Here is an 18115-nt window from a genome sequence, read left to right as displayed (position 1 = left end):
CTAACCCCTGCGAGTCAATCGTGCAGTTTGAGCAGGAGCTGAATAACGTGACTGAAAAAAAAATCGCACAGTGTCTGCCCAGCTTTAGGTGTACTGTCGTCCGAGACTTGCACCGCAGTGTCGGCGTTTGTTCCCCTGTTGGCCATGCTTCTTGTTGTGGTCATCTGTTGTCTTCCGGTATTTTCTCCGTAAGCGACCTTTCCTCGACCAATGAGATGAGCGGTAATCTGAATTGTCATACTCGAATTGTCATAAGTGTGCTGTCAGCTCATTGGTCACAAAGCAGGAGAGGGGCTGGGAATTATGTTTTCAAACAAAGCGTTAATTCCATTAAAAGTTATAGACTACTTTTGATTCTCACTGTATTACGGGACAAAGTGCGTCCCTTATTAGCTCAATACGGGACGTGTACTTTTGTTTCGAAATACGGGACGATTCCGTATTTTAAGGGACGGTTGGCAACCCTACCAGCAGGTGCCCAGACAACAACAGCAAAAAACTGTCACCATGTCAGACAGCTATGGTTCGCTGATACACAGTACTGCGGATATGATGCAGGATGCTGATTTTACGATTTATTTAACTTCATCAACATCTGCCTGACCTGGGCTCAAAGTAGTGCCTTTACATTTGATACAGTGCTTTAATCCAACACTGGTAATGGTTTGCATTAATGGCTCTGTTACGCCCGTCTAGGGGTACAGGAACGTAACATAAGAGTTAAAAAAGGAAGTGACCCCGCCCCGGGCCCCAAAACCATACACAGAAAAACCAATTTCTTAGTGAACGGTGGTTTATTTGTCTACACTGAAAATGAAGCTCCGGGGTGAACAAAGGCCAAAATAACAAACAAAACAAGCTAAGTCAGGTGAGGAGGTGCTATCAAAAAACAGTACAAGGAAAAATAATAAGGCAGCTCACCCCTTCTGTATCAGTGCTATTTACAAGTGAAAACTAATGTACACACTATATACAAAGCTCGGTAAGTCACGAGAATCTCAAACAAATGTCACAGGTTTTGGAAGCCAGGGTCAGGTCTGCTGCTGCTGTCAGTGGCTGCCCCGGGACAACTGCTGGTGAGGGATTTTGAAAGCAACCACATGATCAGGGGACCAATCGGCAGCCGTCAGCTTATCCAATCAGGGACCTGCAGAGACTTAAAGACACAGACAGGACAAGAAACAGCCACCAAGACACTAATAATAGTGAATGATTTACTTATCCTTTATAGTTTAATTATTATCTTTTAATAATAATTAAACGATACCTTTAGGGTTGCCAGGTAGGTTTAGGGTTTGGACAGTTTGTCCCTCTCCAATCTGTATTTTTCATTCTTTTTCACAATGTGTTTTCAGCCTTTTATGGACTTTCTGACCTTTGACTTTCTGGAGAAATGAGCTTGTGTCTAAATCCATTCATTAACATCAGCATATGTACATGATGACGATTAAAACATTTTTTTAAATAAAAAAATAAACAAACACAAGAAACAAAGCTAAATTGTTTCTTGTTTTTTGTAATTGTATTATAATTAACAACTAATTATAATACCAACTAATTAGGCTAATTGACAACAGCTCAGGAACATGATTGGGTATGGCCTCAGGAACACTTCCTTATCACTGTCTTTGAACACAGTTCACTGTGGCATCCACAAACGCAGGTTGAGGTTGTATCATGCAAAAAAGAAGCCACAAACATGATCCAGAAACACTGCCGTCTTCTCTGAACCAAAGCTTGTTTAAAATTGACTAAAAGAAAGTGGAAAACTGTTCTGTGGTCAGATGAATCAGCACTTGAAATTCTTTTTGGAAAAAATGAAATCTGTGTACTCTGGACTAAAGACTAAAGGAACCATTTGCCTTGTTATCAGTGCTCAGGTCAGAAGTTTGTGTCTCTGGTGGTATGGAGGTACATGAGTGCCTGTGGAACTGGCAGCTTGCACATCTGGAAAGACACCTTAACCAGCATAACCAGCATATACAGATTTTAGATCAACATTTGCTCCATTCAGATCACATCAAACTCACATCAAACTAATATTGCTCTTAAAATTATACAATGTCTCAATTTCAGTGTGTTATTTTCTTTTCAACTGTAATTAAAAGATGGGGTTACGTGACTTATCATTACATTTTTATTTTATTTACACTTTACAGTGTTCTGACCTTTTGAGAAGCGGGTTTGTCTTTGAATTTGTAATCTGTGAATTAATTTATTATTAAAGTGCAAAGTCAATGGTGTCAAAGGTGAATCTGAGCTGAGAGCTGCTAATAAGTGGTCAGTGCAGAGCAGCTGGCTTTTAGGGGTTTGTGTGCAAACGTTAGAAAGTTTAGGAGGAGCACAAAACTATGCAGGGAAAAACAATGTGATCTAAGATCTCTGGTTCTATGAGAGCTGAGGTAATTTATCACTCTATGAGGACTAAAGGATGTAGGCATGAGAGCCACCCAGTGGTTTAACAACTGCATTTCACATGACAGGAAATAAGTGTAGTAAAAAAGCTTTAAAACTGTGCGATTTAGTAAAAAAAAAAAAAAAAAAGAATATCCATACATCTCTGTCTTTTTTAATCCTGATATTTTGCCTTGTGATCTGTTTATGTAAAATTGACTAAATATTGTAAATCAGCATAATCCCTGAGAAGTAACTGATCCCATATTTAGAGCTAGTCAAAACAATAATTATTATACGGGTGTAATTTTACTTACAATACTTACCCGTTGCTGTAGGTCAAAATGGGGTGATAATTTATCATATGTGACAACTTCTGTTTCCCTAATAAATATACAGATAAAAAGGGAAAAAAGACATCAACACACAACTGGAACATTTGATAAGAAGCTTTAAGACTGCAGTGTGTAATTTCCTGTTCCAGGATATGTTCAACTATATCACGCTTGTTGATCTGCCAGAACGGAAGAATAAATTTTAAAAAAAATCTGTGATGTGATATTGTGCACAGTCGTAGACGTGCGGTGGCCGAGCAAACAGGAGACACTGCAAATCAGTAACAGAGCTGCTGAGCTCAGCTGATGTTTGAACTGGAACTTTTATCACACGCACAGATCCGTTCTGGCATCTCCCCACGCTGATCGAGCACTTTCTAAGTCGAATGCAAACAGTCGGCGCAGCCCTGCAAAAAAAAAAAAAAAAAAAAAATCCACCTGAAGAGGTCAGTCAGTACGAAGCCATAAAATAAACATTTACACGCATTTTCACTGCTAGCAGATCAACATTAACCCTTTAATGCTGAACAGCTGCTCTTTCCTTCCTGTTGTTTGGATCCATTAATTGTAAAGTCGGTTTTATGTCATCAGCTCTGTCAAGTTCCTTTTTAATAAATACATAATATATTTGGGACAAAAAGAGCACAGGGGAATAAAAGAATTACTAAATCTATATTCAGTGGGTGATGCAGTCTGCAGAACTTTAAGCAGAAAAATGCACAAACACCTTAGTAATATGCACTGATTTTTCTCCTAGGTAGACAGGAACACTGTATTTGTTTAGAGCAACATGTTGATAACTGCAGGGTTTGCAATGTTGTAGCTTTCCAAGCATTGTAAAGAGCCACCTGTTATTGTGGAGGTACTGTATGAGGGGATTTACCCTGTAATCATGTGGAATTTCTTTGGGTGATCACTCTGCAGCAGCAGGTAATGAAGTGGAATGAGATCAGAGTAGAATTAAAAGTGCAGCAAGGGCTCTGCCACCCACTGAGATGAATACTCTTCAAACAGTCATGTGCGATGCTGGATTAAACCCGTCGAACATTTGACAGTTTCCCAGTTTTTACAGGACTACTTAAATATCCTCAGTGTTACATGCAGTCCAGGTCACGGGAGTCTTTTTGAAGTCTTATCCCCACAAAAACACATATTCTGCGGTAGCTTCCAAAAACTGATGGATGTGCCTTCAAAAAAGAAATAAACTGTAACTGGGGCAATACAGGTAGCTGAGGAGGAACATGTGAAAGAACTGCATTAGGGTTGGGTACAGTTTTCGGTATTCCACAGTCCTGAGTAAGAAATGCTCTAAGTAACAAAGATTTGAAGCTTTTCTAGGGTTAATGGCCCTCAAAGCCAAATTTAACCTTTTCATACATGTTCAAGTGCTTTATCTATCTTGCATTCACACCTATGGACGATTTACAATCACTAGTTAACCTAAAATGCGGATTTTTGGGAGAATCCGGAGTACTGGGAGGAAACCCACATAACCACATGGAGTTTGTGCCGTCTCCACACAGAATGGGATGATAATGAGGCTGGGAGATAGGACCTACTGTACTTGCTGTGAACCAACAAAGCTATAAAGCCTTTTAGGGTCTTATTGTAAAACGACTGTTAGTCTGATAACCTGATGATGCTCCCCTGTGCCTGTGCTCACCTTTATAGTGAGTATAACATTGGTTCATCTTATTCCAGGCTGAAGCTAAGAGACACATTTTTTATTATTTCTTTGACTTTTTTTGTTAAATTATTACATATGCAACTTCCCCCCCAAAAAACCCTTGTAATTGACTGTAAGGTTTAATAACAGTAACACTAAATATATGATCTACTCAGTGGTGGTTGTCGTTGTAGTTCCAATTGTAACATCATAAGAGAACAATAAAATTAAGGAAATCAATTATTATTACATGGCAAGTATTTCTCTCTCTTCTTGCTATAGTGTTTATTATGATCTGTGGCAGGAAAGATGATCTCATGAATATAACCTAGTTTGGGTGTCACACTCATTTTAAATGCAATTTCAGCAGTTTTTCTACTTGATAATGAAATGATGTTGTAGTCAGTGAAAGAAAATTTGTCAGCGTAACTCTTTGGGCTTAAATTGTGAAAAAATAGTGTAGAATTAAATATAGTAGATTGTGTATTACATTATTACTTTGGTGCAGCATGCATGGTCTAAAGATAAAGATCTCTTTATCTCTGAATTATGCCACATTCAGAAGTTTGCAGACGACACAGCCATCATGGGGTGTATCTGGGATGATCAGGAAGAGGAGTACAGAAGTCTGGTGAGGAACTTTGTCGCATGGAGTCACACAAACCACCTGCAACTCAACACCTCAAAGACTAAGGAACTGGTTGTGGACTTCGGGAGGTCTAGAGCAGGTCCACTGCCGGTTCAGATAGAGGGGGAGGAGGTGGAGGTGGTCAACAAGTACAAGTACCTCGGGCTGTGGGTGGACAATAAACTGGACTGGTCATGCAACACAGAGCACCTGTATAAAAAAGCCCAAAGCCGACTGTACTTCCTCAGGAGGCTGAGGTCTTTTAACATCTGCAGGAAGCTCCTGAGGATGTTTTACCAGTCGGTGGTTGCTGGAGTACTTTTCTATGCTGTGGTGTGCTGGGGGAGCAGCACAGCAAAGAAGGACTCATCCAGGCTGGAGAAACTGATCAGGAGGGCTAGCTCTGTGGTTGGCATGAAGCTGGACACTCTGGTGACAGTGGCAGAGAAAAGGACATTAAAGAAACTGATGGACATTATGAACAATGCTGGGCATCCTCTGCACACGGCCATTAACCACCAGAAGAGTCTGTTCAGTGACAGGTTGCTTCTCCCCAAGACAAGAACTAACAGACTTAAAAACTCCTTTGTCCCACACGCCATCAAACTGTTTAACTCCTCCCTGGAGGGGAGAGGGAGGGGAAACAGGAGGACAAAGGAGGGGGGAACAACTAAGCTGTAGTGCCTCTTCACCTCACTGTACAATACCTTGTGCAATACTTTTTGTAAATAGTCAACGGTGCAATAGACTCAATACTTGAAATGTGCAATTCACTTGTATTTTTATTTTTTATTCCTATTTATTCTATTTATCCCCTTCGTATATTTTATTTATATTGTCTCTGTATTTATATATGTGTGTGTATGTGTGTGTGTGTGTGTGTGTGTGTGTGTGTGTGTGTATACGTGTGCATATATGCCCTGCTTCAAATTTTCTAAAGCTGCCAGGCATTATGTTTAACACCCCTGATTTAGTTGAAATCAGTAGGCTATATAATAAACCAGCAAAGGCATGCTTTTAGTGCTATTTTCATCATTATTGTTCCCGTGTAGAAGTTACAGATGACCTTGAATTTGGTTATTTATTTACCTGTTTACTTTATAAGACCTTAATTGCAGCGCTGGCACTTTAAGACAGTCCTGGTTTCATGAATGAAACGCAGCCATTCATAAAAAACAGCGGGGGCCGGGCCACAGAGCAGCCTCGATGACGATTGGCTCGCCTTCTGACTGACTCTGAGTTCCAGCCAATGGCAGGGCAGGAGATCGTTCGTTTTAGCCGCAGCTATCAGAGTCCTTCATTGAGAAAAATCCACAGCCGAGTGATTAATCGAGGTGCTGCATGGGATGTAGGGGAGGAAATCTGCGACGAGTTCTGTTTTCACACTGCCAAGAAACTTCACTTACCGAGTGAGTCTTCTTCTTTTTGTTTTTATCTTACCGCTTTAGTAAAAGCTGGCGCCTGCTTGCCTTTAATTACATAAACACCAGATGCATGGTCGCGGGTTTTTTTTTCTTTGCTACAGGCTCCGAGGGGAGCACATAGGCGTTCAGAGGCTAACGCCATTTTCTTAAAAATCTAACTCAGCGCTGCGTTTATTCCCCGCGACCGTCTGCCTGCCTGCAGTGCGGCATTTCCGTCTGCAGCAGCCTTTTTTTCAGCTTGTTGGCGCCGGGAATCCTTCACTGTTTGTCTGTGGCGAAATTTCTCAATGGTGAGCGGGTGTCTCCCCCCCCCTCCTCCTCAGCCAGTATCGTGTTTCACTTCATTGAGAAAAACAAGGAGGACTCAACGAGCGTCACGCGAAACTCCATTCACAAATCTTTCACTTTAAGCGAGGATTTGTTGCTAACGTTAGCGGAGTTAGTTGGCGTGATTTCTCCTCGGTGGTGTTTGTAGTCACTGAAGCAAAGCCGAGTGACACACACACACACTCACACTCACACACTAAATCGTTTGTGGAGGTTACTTTAACCGAAGACTAGACAAAACGTTACGCAACGTCGGGGGCTGACCTTTTCATCTCTTGAAATAGTTTTTCACTGTTTACTTTTGTCCCATATTTCACGAGCTTTAGTTGGACTCTTGAGCAGTTTGAGCCAGGTCAATAACCCCCTTTTTTTTGTTTGAAGAAACATTAAAAATGTAGAAATTTACAAAGCTTTGAAATCTGGTGTAGTTAAGAGGTGCAAAACATTGTTTAAAATAATGTCCCATATCTTTATCGCATATATACGTTTATCGGCTACTTTAGGTACACCAAGAAACCAGTTTGAGGTGATCTGAGCTTTATGACGTTGTTGTTCTGCTGGATGGGTACACTACGGTCATAATGGGATGGGTATGGCCAGCAATAAAGCTCAGGTAAAGTGTGGCATTTAACAATGCCCAGCTGGCACAAACTGCAGCACTACAACCAGTTATCTGGTCATCTGAATGTCACAGAAGAAATCAGGCAGCTTTCTCCCCCCCCTTGTCTAATTATTGGTTAGCCTGTGCAAATTTTAGCCTGTTTCCTGGTGACAGGAGTGTCACTCGGTGTGGTCTTCTGCTGCTGTTGCCTGTCTGCTTCACGGTTTGAGGTGTTGTGCATTCAGAGATGCTCTTCTGGTTGTACCAAGTGGTTATTTGATTTATTTGTTTCCGCCTTATTAGATTGAAGCAGTCTGGTCATTCACCTCTGATCTCTAGCATAAACAGCCTTAGTAAACTCTAGAGGCGATTGTGCGGGGAAACCCAACAGTTCAGCAGTTTCTGATATACTCGCACCAACAACCATGCCACATTCAAAGCCACCTAACTTCCATTTCTTCCCCATTCTAATGCTCACTTTGAACTTCAGCTGGTCACCTTGACTGTGCCTAAATGCACTCAGTTGCAGCAATGTGATTAGGTATTGGCATTATTAGCTGAACAAGTAGTTTGTTTGTTTGTTTGTTTTTTAAATGTTTCTTCTTTAATCCTATCTCTTGGCAAGCAAAGCATCAAACCATTTTAATTCCTGTCTTTTCAAACATAGCATTGTCATTCTTTGTACATATGCTTCTCTGTACGTCATTAAAGTTGGCACAGCACAGCCAAAGGAAAAGACGTCATGTTTTATTTGACTATTCAGCTGCTTTCTTTTCATTGCCTCAAATCAGCCTTTGAAGAGCGATTCCTCCCGCAGCTTCACGTCAGTTTATTCATGTCAGATTTGCGTACTGCAGATTGCATAATTCTTTCTGTGACAACGGGGCTTTTATAGCCACTGTAAACAAACATGCCAAGTCATGTGAAAGGGATGATGGTAGTATGGATGGAGGGGCTAGTCCTGTAGGGGGAAAAATAGACTACGATAGACTTGGATTTCTGCTTAATGACTCCAGTATGTTCAAAGTATATCACTTCCTCACTGCTCATCCCAGGGTGAAGACTCCTGCAACATGGAGGCCTTTTATGATCAGCAGGTTCCCTTTGTGGTCCCTGAGAGTGTGAGTTTGAAACGTTATGGTTTTATATTCTTATCTTTTTATTGTCTTGCTGCATGTGTGCTGAGTTTCATTCCTTTGCCCATTTCTGCAGAAATGTCACACACAGGAAGCAGCAAAGTGTCTCAGCGATAGGAAGAGGAAGTTCATGGACAACGAGCTGGCTCAGGACACAGAAGGTACATATAAAACTCAACTGCAGTTTCATAGTCAGTCTAACTTCTTGTGAGTGCCAGGATAACATCTGTCTGCTGGATACAAACAATGTGGGGAGAAATTATATTCATAAATTTGCTAATAGGATTATTTTTTTTCCCCTCCCCTGTTCTTTCAAGTGCCCCTCGTGGTCTTTGGTATTTCTTTAATAGGTCATGCTTCTCTGACAGTTTTATATAGGCCATTTGTTGTCATTAATTACATGTGAAATGTCAAATAATTGCGCCCACACACATTCTAACAAATGAATGTGAAACCATCTTCCAGATCTATTCCAAGACCTGATTCAGCTCCAAGAAATATGGATCGCTGAAGGTGAGCATCCCACATTATACAAATGATGTGTGATAGTTGATGAGAGGGGTCCTTAAACGGCATGTCTTTTCCTCCCTCTCAGCTCAAGCTACCGATGACGAGCAGTTTGTCCCGGATTTCCAGTCCAATAACTGTGAGTACCTGCTTCTTCTTGGATGTTTGGAGAGATCACGATTTCAGGTTTTAGCAGTGGTGCGCACTATTTATGCACGAGAGTATTTTTGTGAGAGCTTTATGATGGGTCTGGAACTGAGCGTTGGAAGTTGGTCTTTAACGTGGAGTTGGACATAAGAGGGTTGGCACGTGTGATCACATTGCACTGTCAGCTGTTGGCTCTCATTTAGGATCTGTGCAGCTTCCTGCTCAAATGGATAAACTCCACTGAACTTACCAGATTGTGACTCGTGATCTCAAAGGTCATTGGTGTAAAACCAGTTGTTTACAGTGCTCTCATTCGTTGGTGTTTCCATTCACCTTGGAGCTTTGCCAGTTAAATGATAGTCGTCATGTACCAGAGGAAATGAGGCGAGATAAAAAAAATAAAAAAAAAAGTACTGTACTTAAAAGTGTTACAGATAACGCGGGCGATGAGGAAATGGTGCGTTTAGTGCTCCTGCCAAACACGTATTGCATATACTTATTGTTGCCGTAATCATAGCTGCTTCAACACAACGACTCCCCGTGCGGACAATAAAGCTGACGGAGACCGTGTCGTGGATGGAAACATTAGCGGCCTGGCGTCATCGGCGCAGCATACTGATGAGAATCTCTACAGATTCCTGGAAAGCTCAGATCAGATAGGGGTAGGTTTCCTTTCTTTCACAGACGCAGGAGTCGGGAGCAAACGCTGAAAGGGACGATAAAGGAAAAACTTTATGCTAAAGCCTGCATTGCAAACTGGAAGAGTGCAACTTAAAGATGTGCAGAGCTTGTCTATTTAATGTGAGGTGTCATTGCTACTAAATTATCAACATGAGCAGATAAGAGTTAGGAGGGAAATATTCAGGGTCTGAAGCGCTGGCGGTAAACTCTAATTTGGATCTGAAGCCGTTCTGCCACACCAGCAGGCAAATGTTTCCACCAAAGCTGCCATTTAATAGGTCTCGAGTGTGTTTTGGTTATGGAAGTGCTGCTTCAACAAACACATTATTTTCCCAACCAGTGTTCCCAGAGGTAATGTTGCGTAATCCTAACTGTCTAACCATTACGCTCACCAGGGATCCAACACTAGGCAGTTGGAGGCAAATTAGGAGTGTGAGACTTGTGTAACTGTGCAAAAGATGAACTGATGATGATGAAGTCAATTAAAATGCCTTGGCATTGAATAGGGACAGAACATTCAATTTTACTCATTTGAGACAGCAAAAAACACAGTTTTGAGATAAAGACTGACTGATGTTCATATACTTGTAATACCGGGGGGGGGGGGGGGGAATAAATAAATTTTAGGATATTGGAAGTTAAAGAACTGAAGTAACACAGGTGGGGGAAAATCAACAATTAGATGACCCCTGTGAGCAAGCACTTGGTGACAGTGGGAAGTAGAAACTCTCTTTTAACAGGAAGAAACCTCCAGCAGAATCAAACTTGGGGAGGGGTGGCCATCTGCACTGAGGCATTGGGGTTGAGGGGAGGGCAACAGGACAGACGAGACACTGTGGAAATGCAAAGTGTTGTACAGAGACACTGTGTTGAGTAGAACACTGCATCATGGGAAGCCCTGCGTAGCCTAAGCTTATCACCTGATTCTGCCTGAACTATGAGCTTTATCAGAAAGGAAAGTTGTTGTTTTTTTTTTAAAAGACTAATCTTTGAAGCAGTCCACTTGGCCATCTAATGTAAGGGTGTTCATTCCATGCTCTGCAAACATGTATGTATTATTTGCCTGTGTGTTTTTTGCAGTGATGTTTCATGGACTGGCCGCCAGCAAAGTGAAGCGTGAACCCAGTCCGTCCAAAGACTTCTCTCCCTGCAGAACGCCTCAGGCTGACATGTGCCTTTACAGCTACAGGTAACCATTCATGTTTTTAAACCTGTGTGTGATATACTGCAATACTACCACCACCACACACTTGGCAGACAGAACTTTTGGATGATGTGTTTTTATCTGGTCTCCTTAGTGCCTGTGAGCCCGCTCCGACTCCATCCTCCACACCTGCAGTACAACAACGTGGCTCCATCCACCCTACTGGACCTCCACCTTTACAGAGGCAGTTACAGCCATCTACCCCTCAGCTGACCAACAACTGCTCCCCAAACCACACTCCTGCCCTTAGCCCCTCCCACCTCCGCAACCTTCCACAGGCCAATCAAAGCCAGCAGTTTGCTATGCCACATCCTCCCATCGGCTCTTCCAGTGTGTCGTTCAATGCAGAACAAAGGTAAGCTTTAAAATAAATCTATATATATATATATATATATACACACGCACGCACGCACGCGCGCGCGCGCGGTTTAAGCTGGAAGCGAATGAGCTTCAAACCTTTAAACATCCACTTCTTTCCACACTTCAGGTTCCAGCGGCAGTTGTCGGATCCCTGCCTGTCTTTCCTTCCTCCAAAGAAGACCGCAAACACGCCATACCACCCCGCCATCCGTGACGGGAGGCCAATGTATCAGCGCCACCTTTCAGAGCCTCTGGTTCCCCACGCTCCCCGGGGTTTTAAACAAGAACTGGTGGACCCGAGATATCCAGAGCCAGGGCCTCCTACGTCAGGTCTGGCACGTCCTCAGACTGCCTTCAACCATGTCACAATTAAACAAGAGCCAAGGGACTTTGGCTATGACTCGGGTATGTTACCCTTAGTGTGGCGACGGCATCTGAATAAAATGTATTCACGTCTGTTAGGGTAACAGGCAGTCTTGCCATAGGTGAAACATTCAAATAACTACAGGCCTAGGCTCAGACACTTTACATTTGCTTGCAGTTTATGAAGAATTGTGACTTTTGTGCCTTTCAGAGGTTCAAACATGCCAGCCGTCATCCTTTGAGAAGTCTGCTTTGTACCAAAATAACAGTGCAGGTGAGTTTGTGTCCTGGGTTTAAAAACGCCTTTTCATGCTGCCACAGCCTTTTTACTCTATTCTTTGCTCCACAGGATTTGGTCCAGACAGAGAGCAGTGTCTGTACTATGATGACACCTGTGTTGTGCCGGAAAGGCTGGAAGGTAAGACACGGACTTCCAAAACATCCTTGTTAACACTTACGCTGTGTTCACACCGAACGCGATGGACGCGAATAGAGCGTCAGGTTTACATGTAAAGTCAATGGAAAGGCGCGATGACGCGCGATTGCGGGTCCCGCGAAAATTCGGAAGCAGATTTGCGTCGCGAAAACGCCAAAACGCGTGAAACGCGCGTCAGTGTAGCGCGTCAGGCGCGTTTGACGCGCGAATAAAACCACGCGCGTGAGTTTTTGTGTTGCACTTTGTGCATACGCGCGTTTCGCGTCTACCGCTCGAGTTGGAAAAATCTGAACTCCAGCGTCAAATCGCGCCGCGACAACCAATCAGGAGCCTGGTGACGTGGCTGTTACCTAGGTCAAAGGGGCAGATCCAGCCAAAGCCTTTCATACTTCAATGGAGGGGAAGGCTAATCAATGCGGTAGCAAACAACTCGGAGCTGTACAACACCAGCTGCTTTCAGTACCGAGACAGGAATAAAAAGGACCGAGCTTGGAGGAAGATATGTGAAGAGATCGGGCAACCTGGTAAGTTCATTCATTTCTCTTTTGAAAGTTTTCACTGACCCGGGGAAGCCGCACAAAAGCTAGCAAGCCACCGCTATTTTCCCACTTACGTACAAATACCGTTCTGCTTTTATGCATGTTGTCATTTAGGAATATATTTTATTGTTTATTAATAAACAGTACACAGTGGTCCCGCTGTTCATCCGTCACTGCTTTGCTTTTTCGCTGATTTTTTATTGCACAGTACAGCATTGCATTCTGCAGCCTGATTGACAAATCTCCTGCGCTTGCCAAATTTATCACGTTTGGTTTTGATAACCATCGCGTCCAATAGAAAAAACAGCACAAAAACACCCATAACTATGAGCCTCATTCGGAAATAGACACCTGCACCGTGAGGGAAAAAGGCGCACGAAAGTGGCGGGCAGATGAAGACAAACCGCGGCATAATAATACTTTTACGTTTTGCAATCTACAAAGGTTTGCACTTTGAGAATCAATTGTGAGAACTGTGACCAGGGGCTAGTTATTCTGAGAACCCCTGCAATAAATGAGGGACCACTGTCTACTCTACGATTATTATATCCAACCTGTTAACATTTAATACTGTATTGATAGAACCAACTGATTCTGCAGCAGAGCATCCCCAGTCCCTGAGCTCCTGCTGCTGCACCCACAGATATGTACAGCAAGCACTGATACCTTTTTAGTCGGTGGGATTCCCTTGTGATCACCTTTACTAAATATCTACAACCAATCTGATTATATCCTGTTATTGTTTTTGTTCTTTTTTCAATGTTGAAATTAAAATCTAGTAGCAGCCTTCTCATTTCTTTGTGTTTTGTGCTGTTTTACAGGCCCACAGAGGAGGACGGCTCCGAGGCAGATGAGGGACGGGTCCCAGGACGGTCCATCGGCGGTGGAGCTGGCCATCCTGGAGTCCCTGAAGAGGCCACACCAGTCTCCAATGGAGCATTTCCTCCTCAGCCTTGTTCCTGCTCTGGAGAGCAGCTGGTCCTTTTTATTCCTGTCTCTCTGTAAATTCTTATATTTTATATATTTATGTTTAATGTTTTTCTGTTTGAGACTTTTAATATTATTTCAAATAAATGTTTATAATGACTAATGTCTCAGTTCTACTACACAGCAAATGTTGGCACACAACTTGACACATGTAGAATTTATTTCATATTATACTAATGACAAAATATACTGATACAGTGGGATGCAGAAGTTTGGGCAACCTTGTTAATAGCCATCATTGTCCTGTATAAATCGTTGGTTGTTACAATAAAAAATGTCAGTTAAATATCATACAGGAGACACACACAGTGATATTTGAGAAGTGAAAAGAAGTTTACTGGATTTACAGAAAGTGTGCAATAATTGTTTAAACAAAATCAAGCAGGTGCATCAATTTGGGCACCACAAAAAAGAAATGAAATGAATATTTAGTGTATATCAATGTGTGTGTCTCCTATATGATATATGGGGTGCCTTTGTCTGGATGTGCTTCCCATCCAGAGCTGCACAGCACAGAGGAAAGTTCCAGCGCTCCTGGAATCCCTCTGTGATGGAGCGCCAGTCTCCAGGTGAAGGCACAGCCATGAAGTCGTCCACTAGACAGTCCCAGATGGACGTCGCTGCCTGGGGGGTGATCTGGCTCACCGTGGACACACCGACTCTGAAACTGAACGCGATGGTCCTGAAGGAGTCCCCGGTGACAAGGAACCTGGACAAAATTGTTCAAAATCAGTATTATGTGTACTGCAGTTACAAAATACATTATTCAAATTCCAAAATACTTTTGTGATGTCAGATATAAATCACAAAACTTAAATCTTACATAAAACATTTTGTAATTATAAGGATAATTACAAAATGTATATTAGATAATATCTAAAACAGTTGTGTTTTGTTTTAACTTTAACATATCATAATTTGATTGGTAGCAACTTTCACTACAGTGAGCCAATCACTCATAATTCCTAAACATGTCAATCAGGTAGGAATGAAGTGAGACATTAATAGAAATAAAGAGTTGTGTGTTGACATGTAGCCCTTTCCTTGCTTAAATCATTAATATTTTTGAGAAATTAATCTGTGATAAGACAGCTTATCAAGATAGAACCATGTAACTAGAGATGAACCAAACTGTTCAGTTTTATCTAACTCTGTTTTAATAAAGGCTGTGACCCCTGCTATAGAGTCTGACAGCTGCAGGGATTATATACAAATATTCAACTATCCCAGAATTAAACCAGGTCTAAATAAAAAGGAGTGAGTATCACTACAAGGTTAACTCAGTGGTGCTAATGCTACAGTTTGATATCAGCAAACACCGAGCGCATACATTGATGTGACACCACAGCCATGCTATCATTCAAACACTGATAACAGCATAAATCGAATTAAATCGGGACTTGATGAGAGCTTCTGAGTATCACTAGAAATATTATAAACAGTCGTCTTTGTACCACAGTTTGCTTTCAGTAAACACCGAGAGCATTCACTGTTAGCATAGCACATCCATGTTAGCAGTGTATAACTGGATGGATTAGCATATTAGCACAGATATCAATAAAGGACTACCGTATTAAATAGTTTTACTAACCTCAGGCAGACGGACAGGCGCTCTGCAGGTGGGATTGAGCGCCTGTAGTTGGTGTTTAAGCGGGCGATGCTGGGACCGACGAGGGAAAGCAGGTCCTCAAACTGGCCGACGGTGATAGCGCTGGAATCGGCCGTCATCCAGGCGCAGCTCCTGGAGCAAGTGGTGAAACTCACCAAACTGCTCATGCCTCTGGAGGACCTGATGGACCCAGGTACGGCGAGGACGTCTTTTACGCCGCTGCTCTGCTCTCCACAGTACATAGAGAAGGGAGACTCTCTCTTCAAGCGCTAGCTCGATAGCTGCCATCTTGCAAAGATACCAGTCTGGCACAACTCCCTCCCACATTCCTCCCACATTTCCGGTTCACGCGCGTCAAAATATGATATTTTGACGCGCGATGGATTTTTCTTGGACACGCGTTGAGACGCGAATGTACACGCGTCAAATTAGGGGCGTTTGGGGCGTTTTATTCGCGTCCATCGCGTTCGGTGTGAACACAGCGTTAGTGTATAAGACAAAGGAGGGAAGGACAATATCATTTAAGGCAGTGTGCTGTGAGTTGGCGGTATTGTGTTCGTTATTGGCATTTGCATACACCAGGTTGAGTATTCTGTTTCTAATGTTGTAACTATGTTCTGTCCAATGAGATGTGATTTAAAAAAAAAAAAAAAAAAAAAAAAAAAAAAGCATAATTTATTTATTTATTTTTTTTAAATGAGCAAACGATCAAGAAATTGGTTTTAAAAAAAAAAACAAAAAAAAAAAAAACAACCAACCAACAAAACAGCACAAAAGCAGGAAAGGTGACTTCTGCGTGTCTTTACCAGGTAAAGTGAAACAGGAGGGTCTGCCGTACCAGCGCCGTGGCTCCCTGCAGCTGTGGCAGTTCCTGCTCACACTCCTGGACAACCCAGCCAATGCACACCTGATCATCTGGACGGGGCGAAACATGGAGTTCAAGCTGATTGACCCCGAAGAGGTCAGCTACTGCATACCTAATGTGGAACTTTGAGAAGCTTAATATTCTTAAGACTGGGGAAAAACAACATTTTAAAGCCATATATTAATTTTTCCCTCCCCCATCATGTTTTTAGGTGGCTCGGCTCTGGGGGATCCAGAAGAATCGACCTGCCATGAACTACGATAAGCTGAGTCGCTCGCTGCGGTACTATTATGAAAAGGGCATTATGCAGAAGGTAAAGGCAGGTCATGTTCCACTTGAGTCTTCCTTTACTCCTATGTTGTTGTAATCACAAACTATTTAAAAAAAAAAACAAAACTAGCTATTGGGCTCTTACACTGAAGCACTGAGTTTCTGACCTCTTATTTCTAATCTTAGCCTCTAATGAAGCACATCTGGAAGCCATCCAGTTTAATGTTTTGAGTTTTAAAAGACTTGAGGTTATTTTAAAGGCATTTATTTATTTATTTTTTTGTGTGTGTTGTTGTACCAGGCTATTAAACATCATCAGTGTTGTTTTTTTTCTGCTGTTTTGGTCATTTAAACACTGAAGTCCATGGAGACTGACTCGCTGTTTAAACCAGCCTCAAGTGGCCGTTAGAGAAACTGCAGTTTTCTGTCCTCAACATTTTGTCATCAATTTCCAAATTTTTGAGAGATTACTTTTGTTTGATGATTATTATTTATTTATTTATTTATTTATTTATTTTTAATTTCTCAACTCAAACTCTTTGCAGGTGGCCGGTGAGCGGTACGTCTACAAGTTCGTGTGCAACCCCGAGGCACTTTTCTCCATGGCTTTCCCAGACAATCAGAGGCCAAGTCTCAAGCCTGACCCGGATGCTGTCCTACCTCCCAGCGAGGACGAAGGCTCCCACCTCCCCAGCTATGAAGATGACGGGCCTTATCTGGCTGAAGGAGTGGAGCAGTGCATCCAAAGACTGGGCCTCCCTGACGGCTACCCGTACTAGACTCCACAGCCTGGCAGCTGAATTATTTTTAACACGATGTAACCTATATTTACGGAGCAGTGTTTGAGAATTTTTAGTATGTACCTACGTTATCTGTCACAAAGACGCAGCATTTGAAGAAGTTAATTTCACAAAAAACAAATTATTATTAAGCCAGAAAGCTAACAAAAAAAATAACTGATGGTTAAACCCAGAAAATGGGGAAAAAAACTCATCGTAGTTCTGATTTGGTTTCACGTATTATAATATTCTAAAAATACCTGGAATTTTAAGATTAGTTTACATTTGAGCAGTCAATAAGATTACAACATGTATCTAGAAGGAGAAGGCTTTACTTTACTTGGGAGACTTGTGATGGGTAAAATGGTATTGAGTCAGGTTTGTTGGGTGGGATAGGCAGTTGTAGCAAAATGAGGCTGGTTAAATTACAATGACAGTTTTATTTTTTGTAAAAACTGCATCGGTCCTGAAATATTCCAGCTTCTTGTAAAATTGTGATGCTCAATATTTTTTTCCCAAGCTTTTTTTTTTTTTTTTTTTTCCCCTTCAAAATGCTCCATTTTTATCTTTAAAATTCTTTTTGTTAGTGACAGTGCTCTTGATGCCAGTTGTATTTTTTTGTAGCATGGCCATCTTTGTAGTCCTCTTGCTTGTGAACTCTGGGATTTGTATTACAACCAAAGTATCTCAAAGCCATGGCAGTCCTTTACTGTTTCTGTTTTAAACTGCTTGAAAGGGACTGACTTGTATTTTCAGACCTATGAATTATCCTATAAACATCTGTTTGAAATGTTTTGTGTTCCTCTTCTTGTTTTCAAAGCTGATATTTTTTGGCTTTCTATGGACTCGTAAGTTTT

General features: G+C 41.9%; 1 protein-coding gene across 1 annotated transcript; it reads left to right on the top strand.

Annotated features, from left to right (window-relative positions):
* The first annotated feature begins 6318 nt into the window (after window positions 1-6318).
* LOC113015997 (ETS translocation variant 5-like) lies at window positions 6319-17794 on the top strand. The gene is made up of 13 exons (XM_026158435.1): window positions 6319-6432; window positions 8431-8496; window positions 8588-8672; window positions 8977-9024; window positions 9107-9157; window positions 10927-11035; window positions 11145-11405; window positions 11538-11815; window positions 11985-12047; window positions 12123-12191; window positions 16154-16305; window positions 16421-16522; window positions 17025-17794. The coding sequence occupies exons 2-13, from the start codon at window positions 8449-8451 to the stop codon at window positions 17256-17258; spliced, it is 1500 nt and encodes a 499-aa protein (XP_026014220.1). The 5' UTR covers window positions 6319-6432; window positions 8431-8448; the 3' UTR covers window positions 17259-17794.
* The last annotated feature ends 321 nt before the right edge of the window (window positions 17795-18115 follow it).

Source organism: Astatotilapia calliptera, chromosome 23, assembly GCF_900246225.1.
Source record: "Astatotilapia calliptera chromosome 23, fAstCal1.2, whole genome shotgun sequence".
Lineage (NCBI taxonomy): Eukaryota > Metazoa > Chordata > Actinopteri > Cichliformes > Cichlidae > Astatotilapia > Astatotilapia calliptera.
This window is presented reverse-complemented; position numbering and strand designations above follow the sequence as displayed.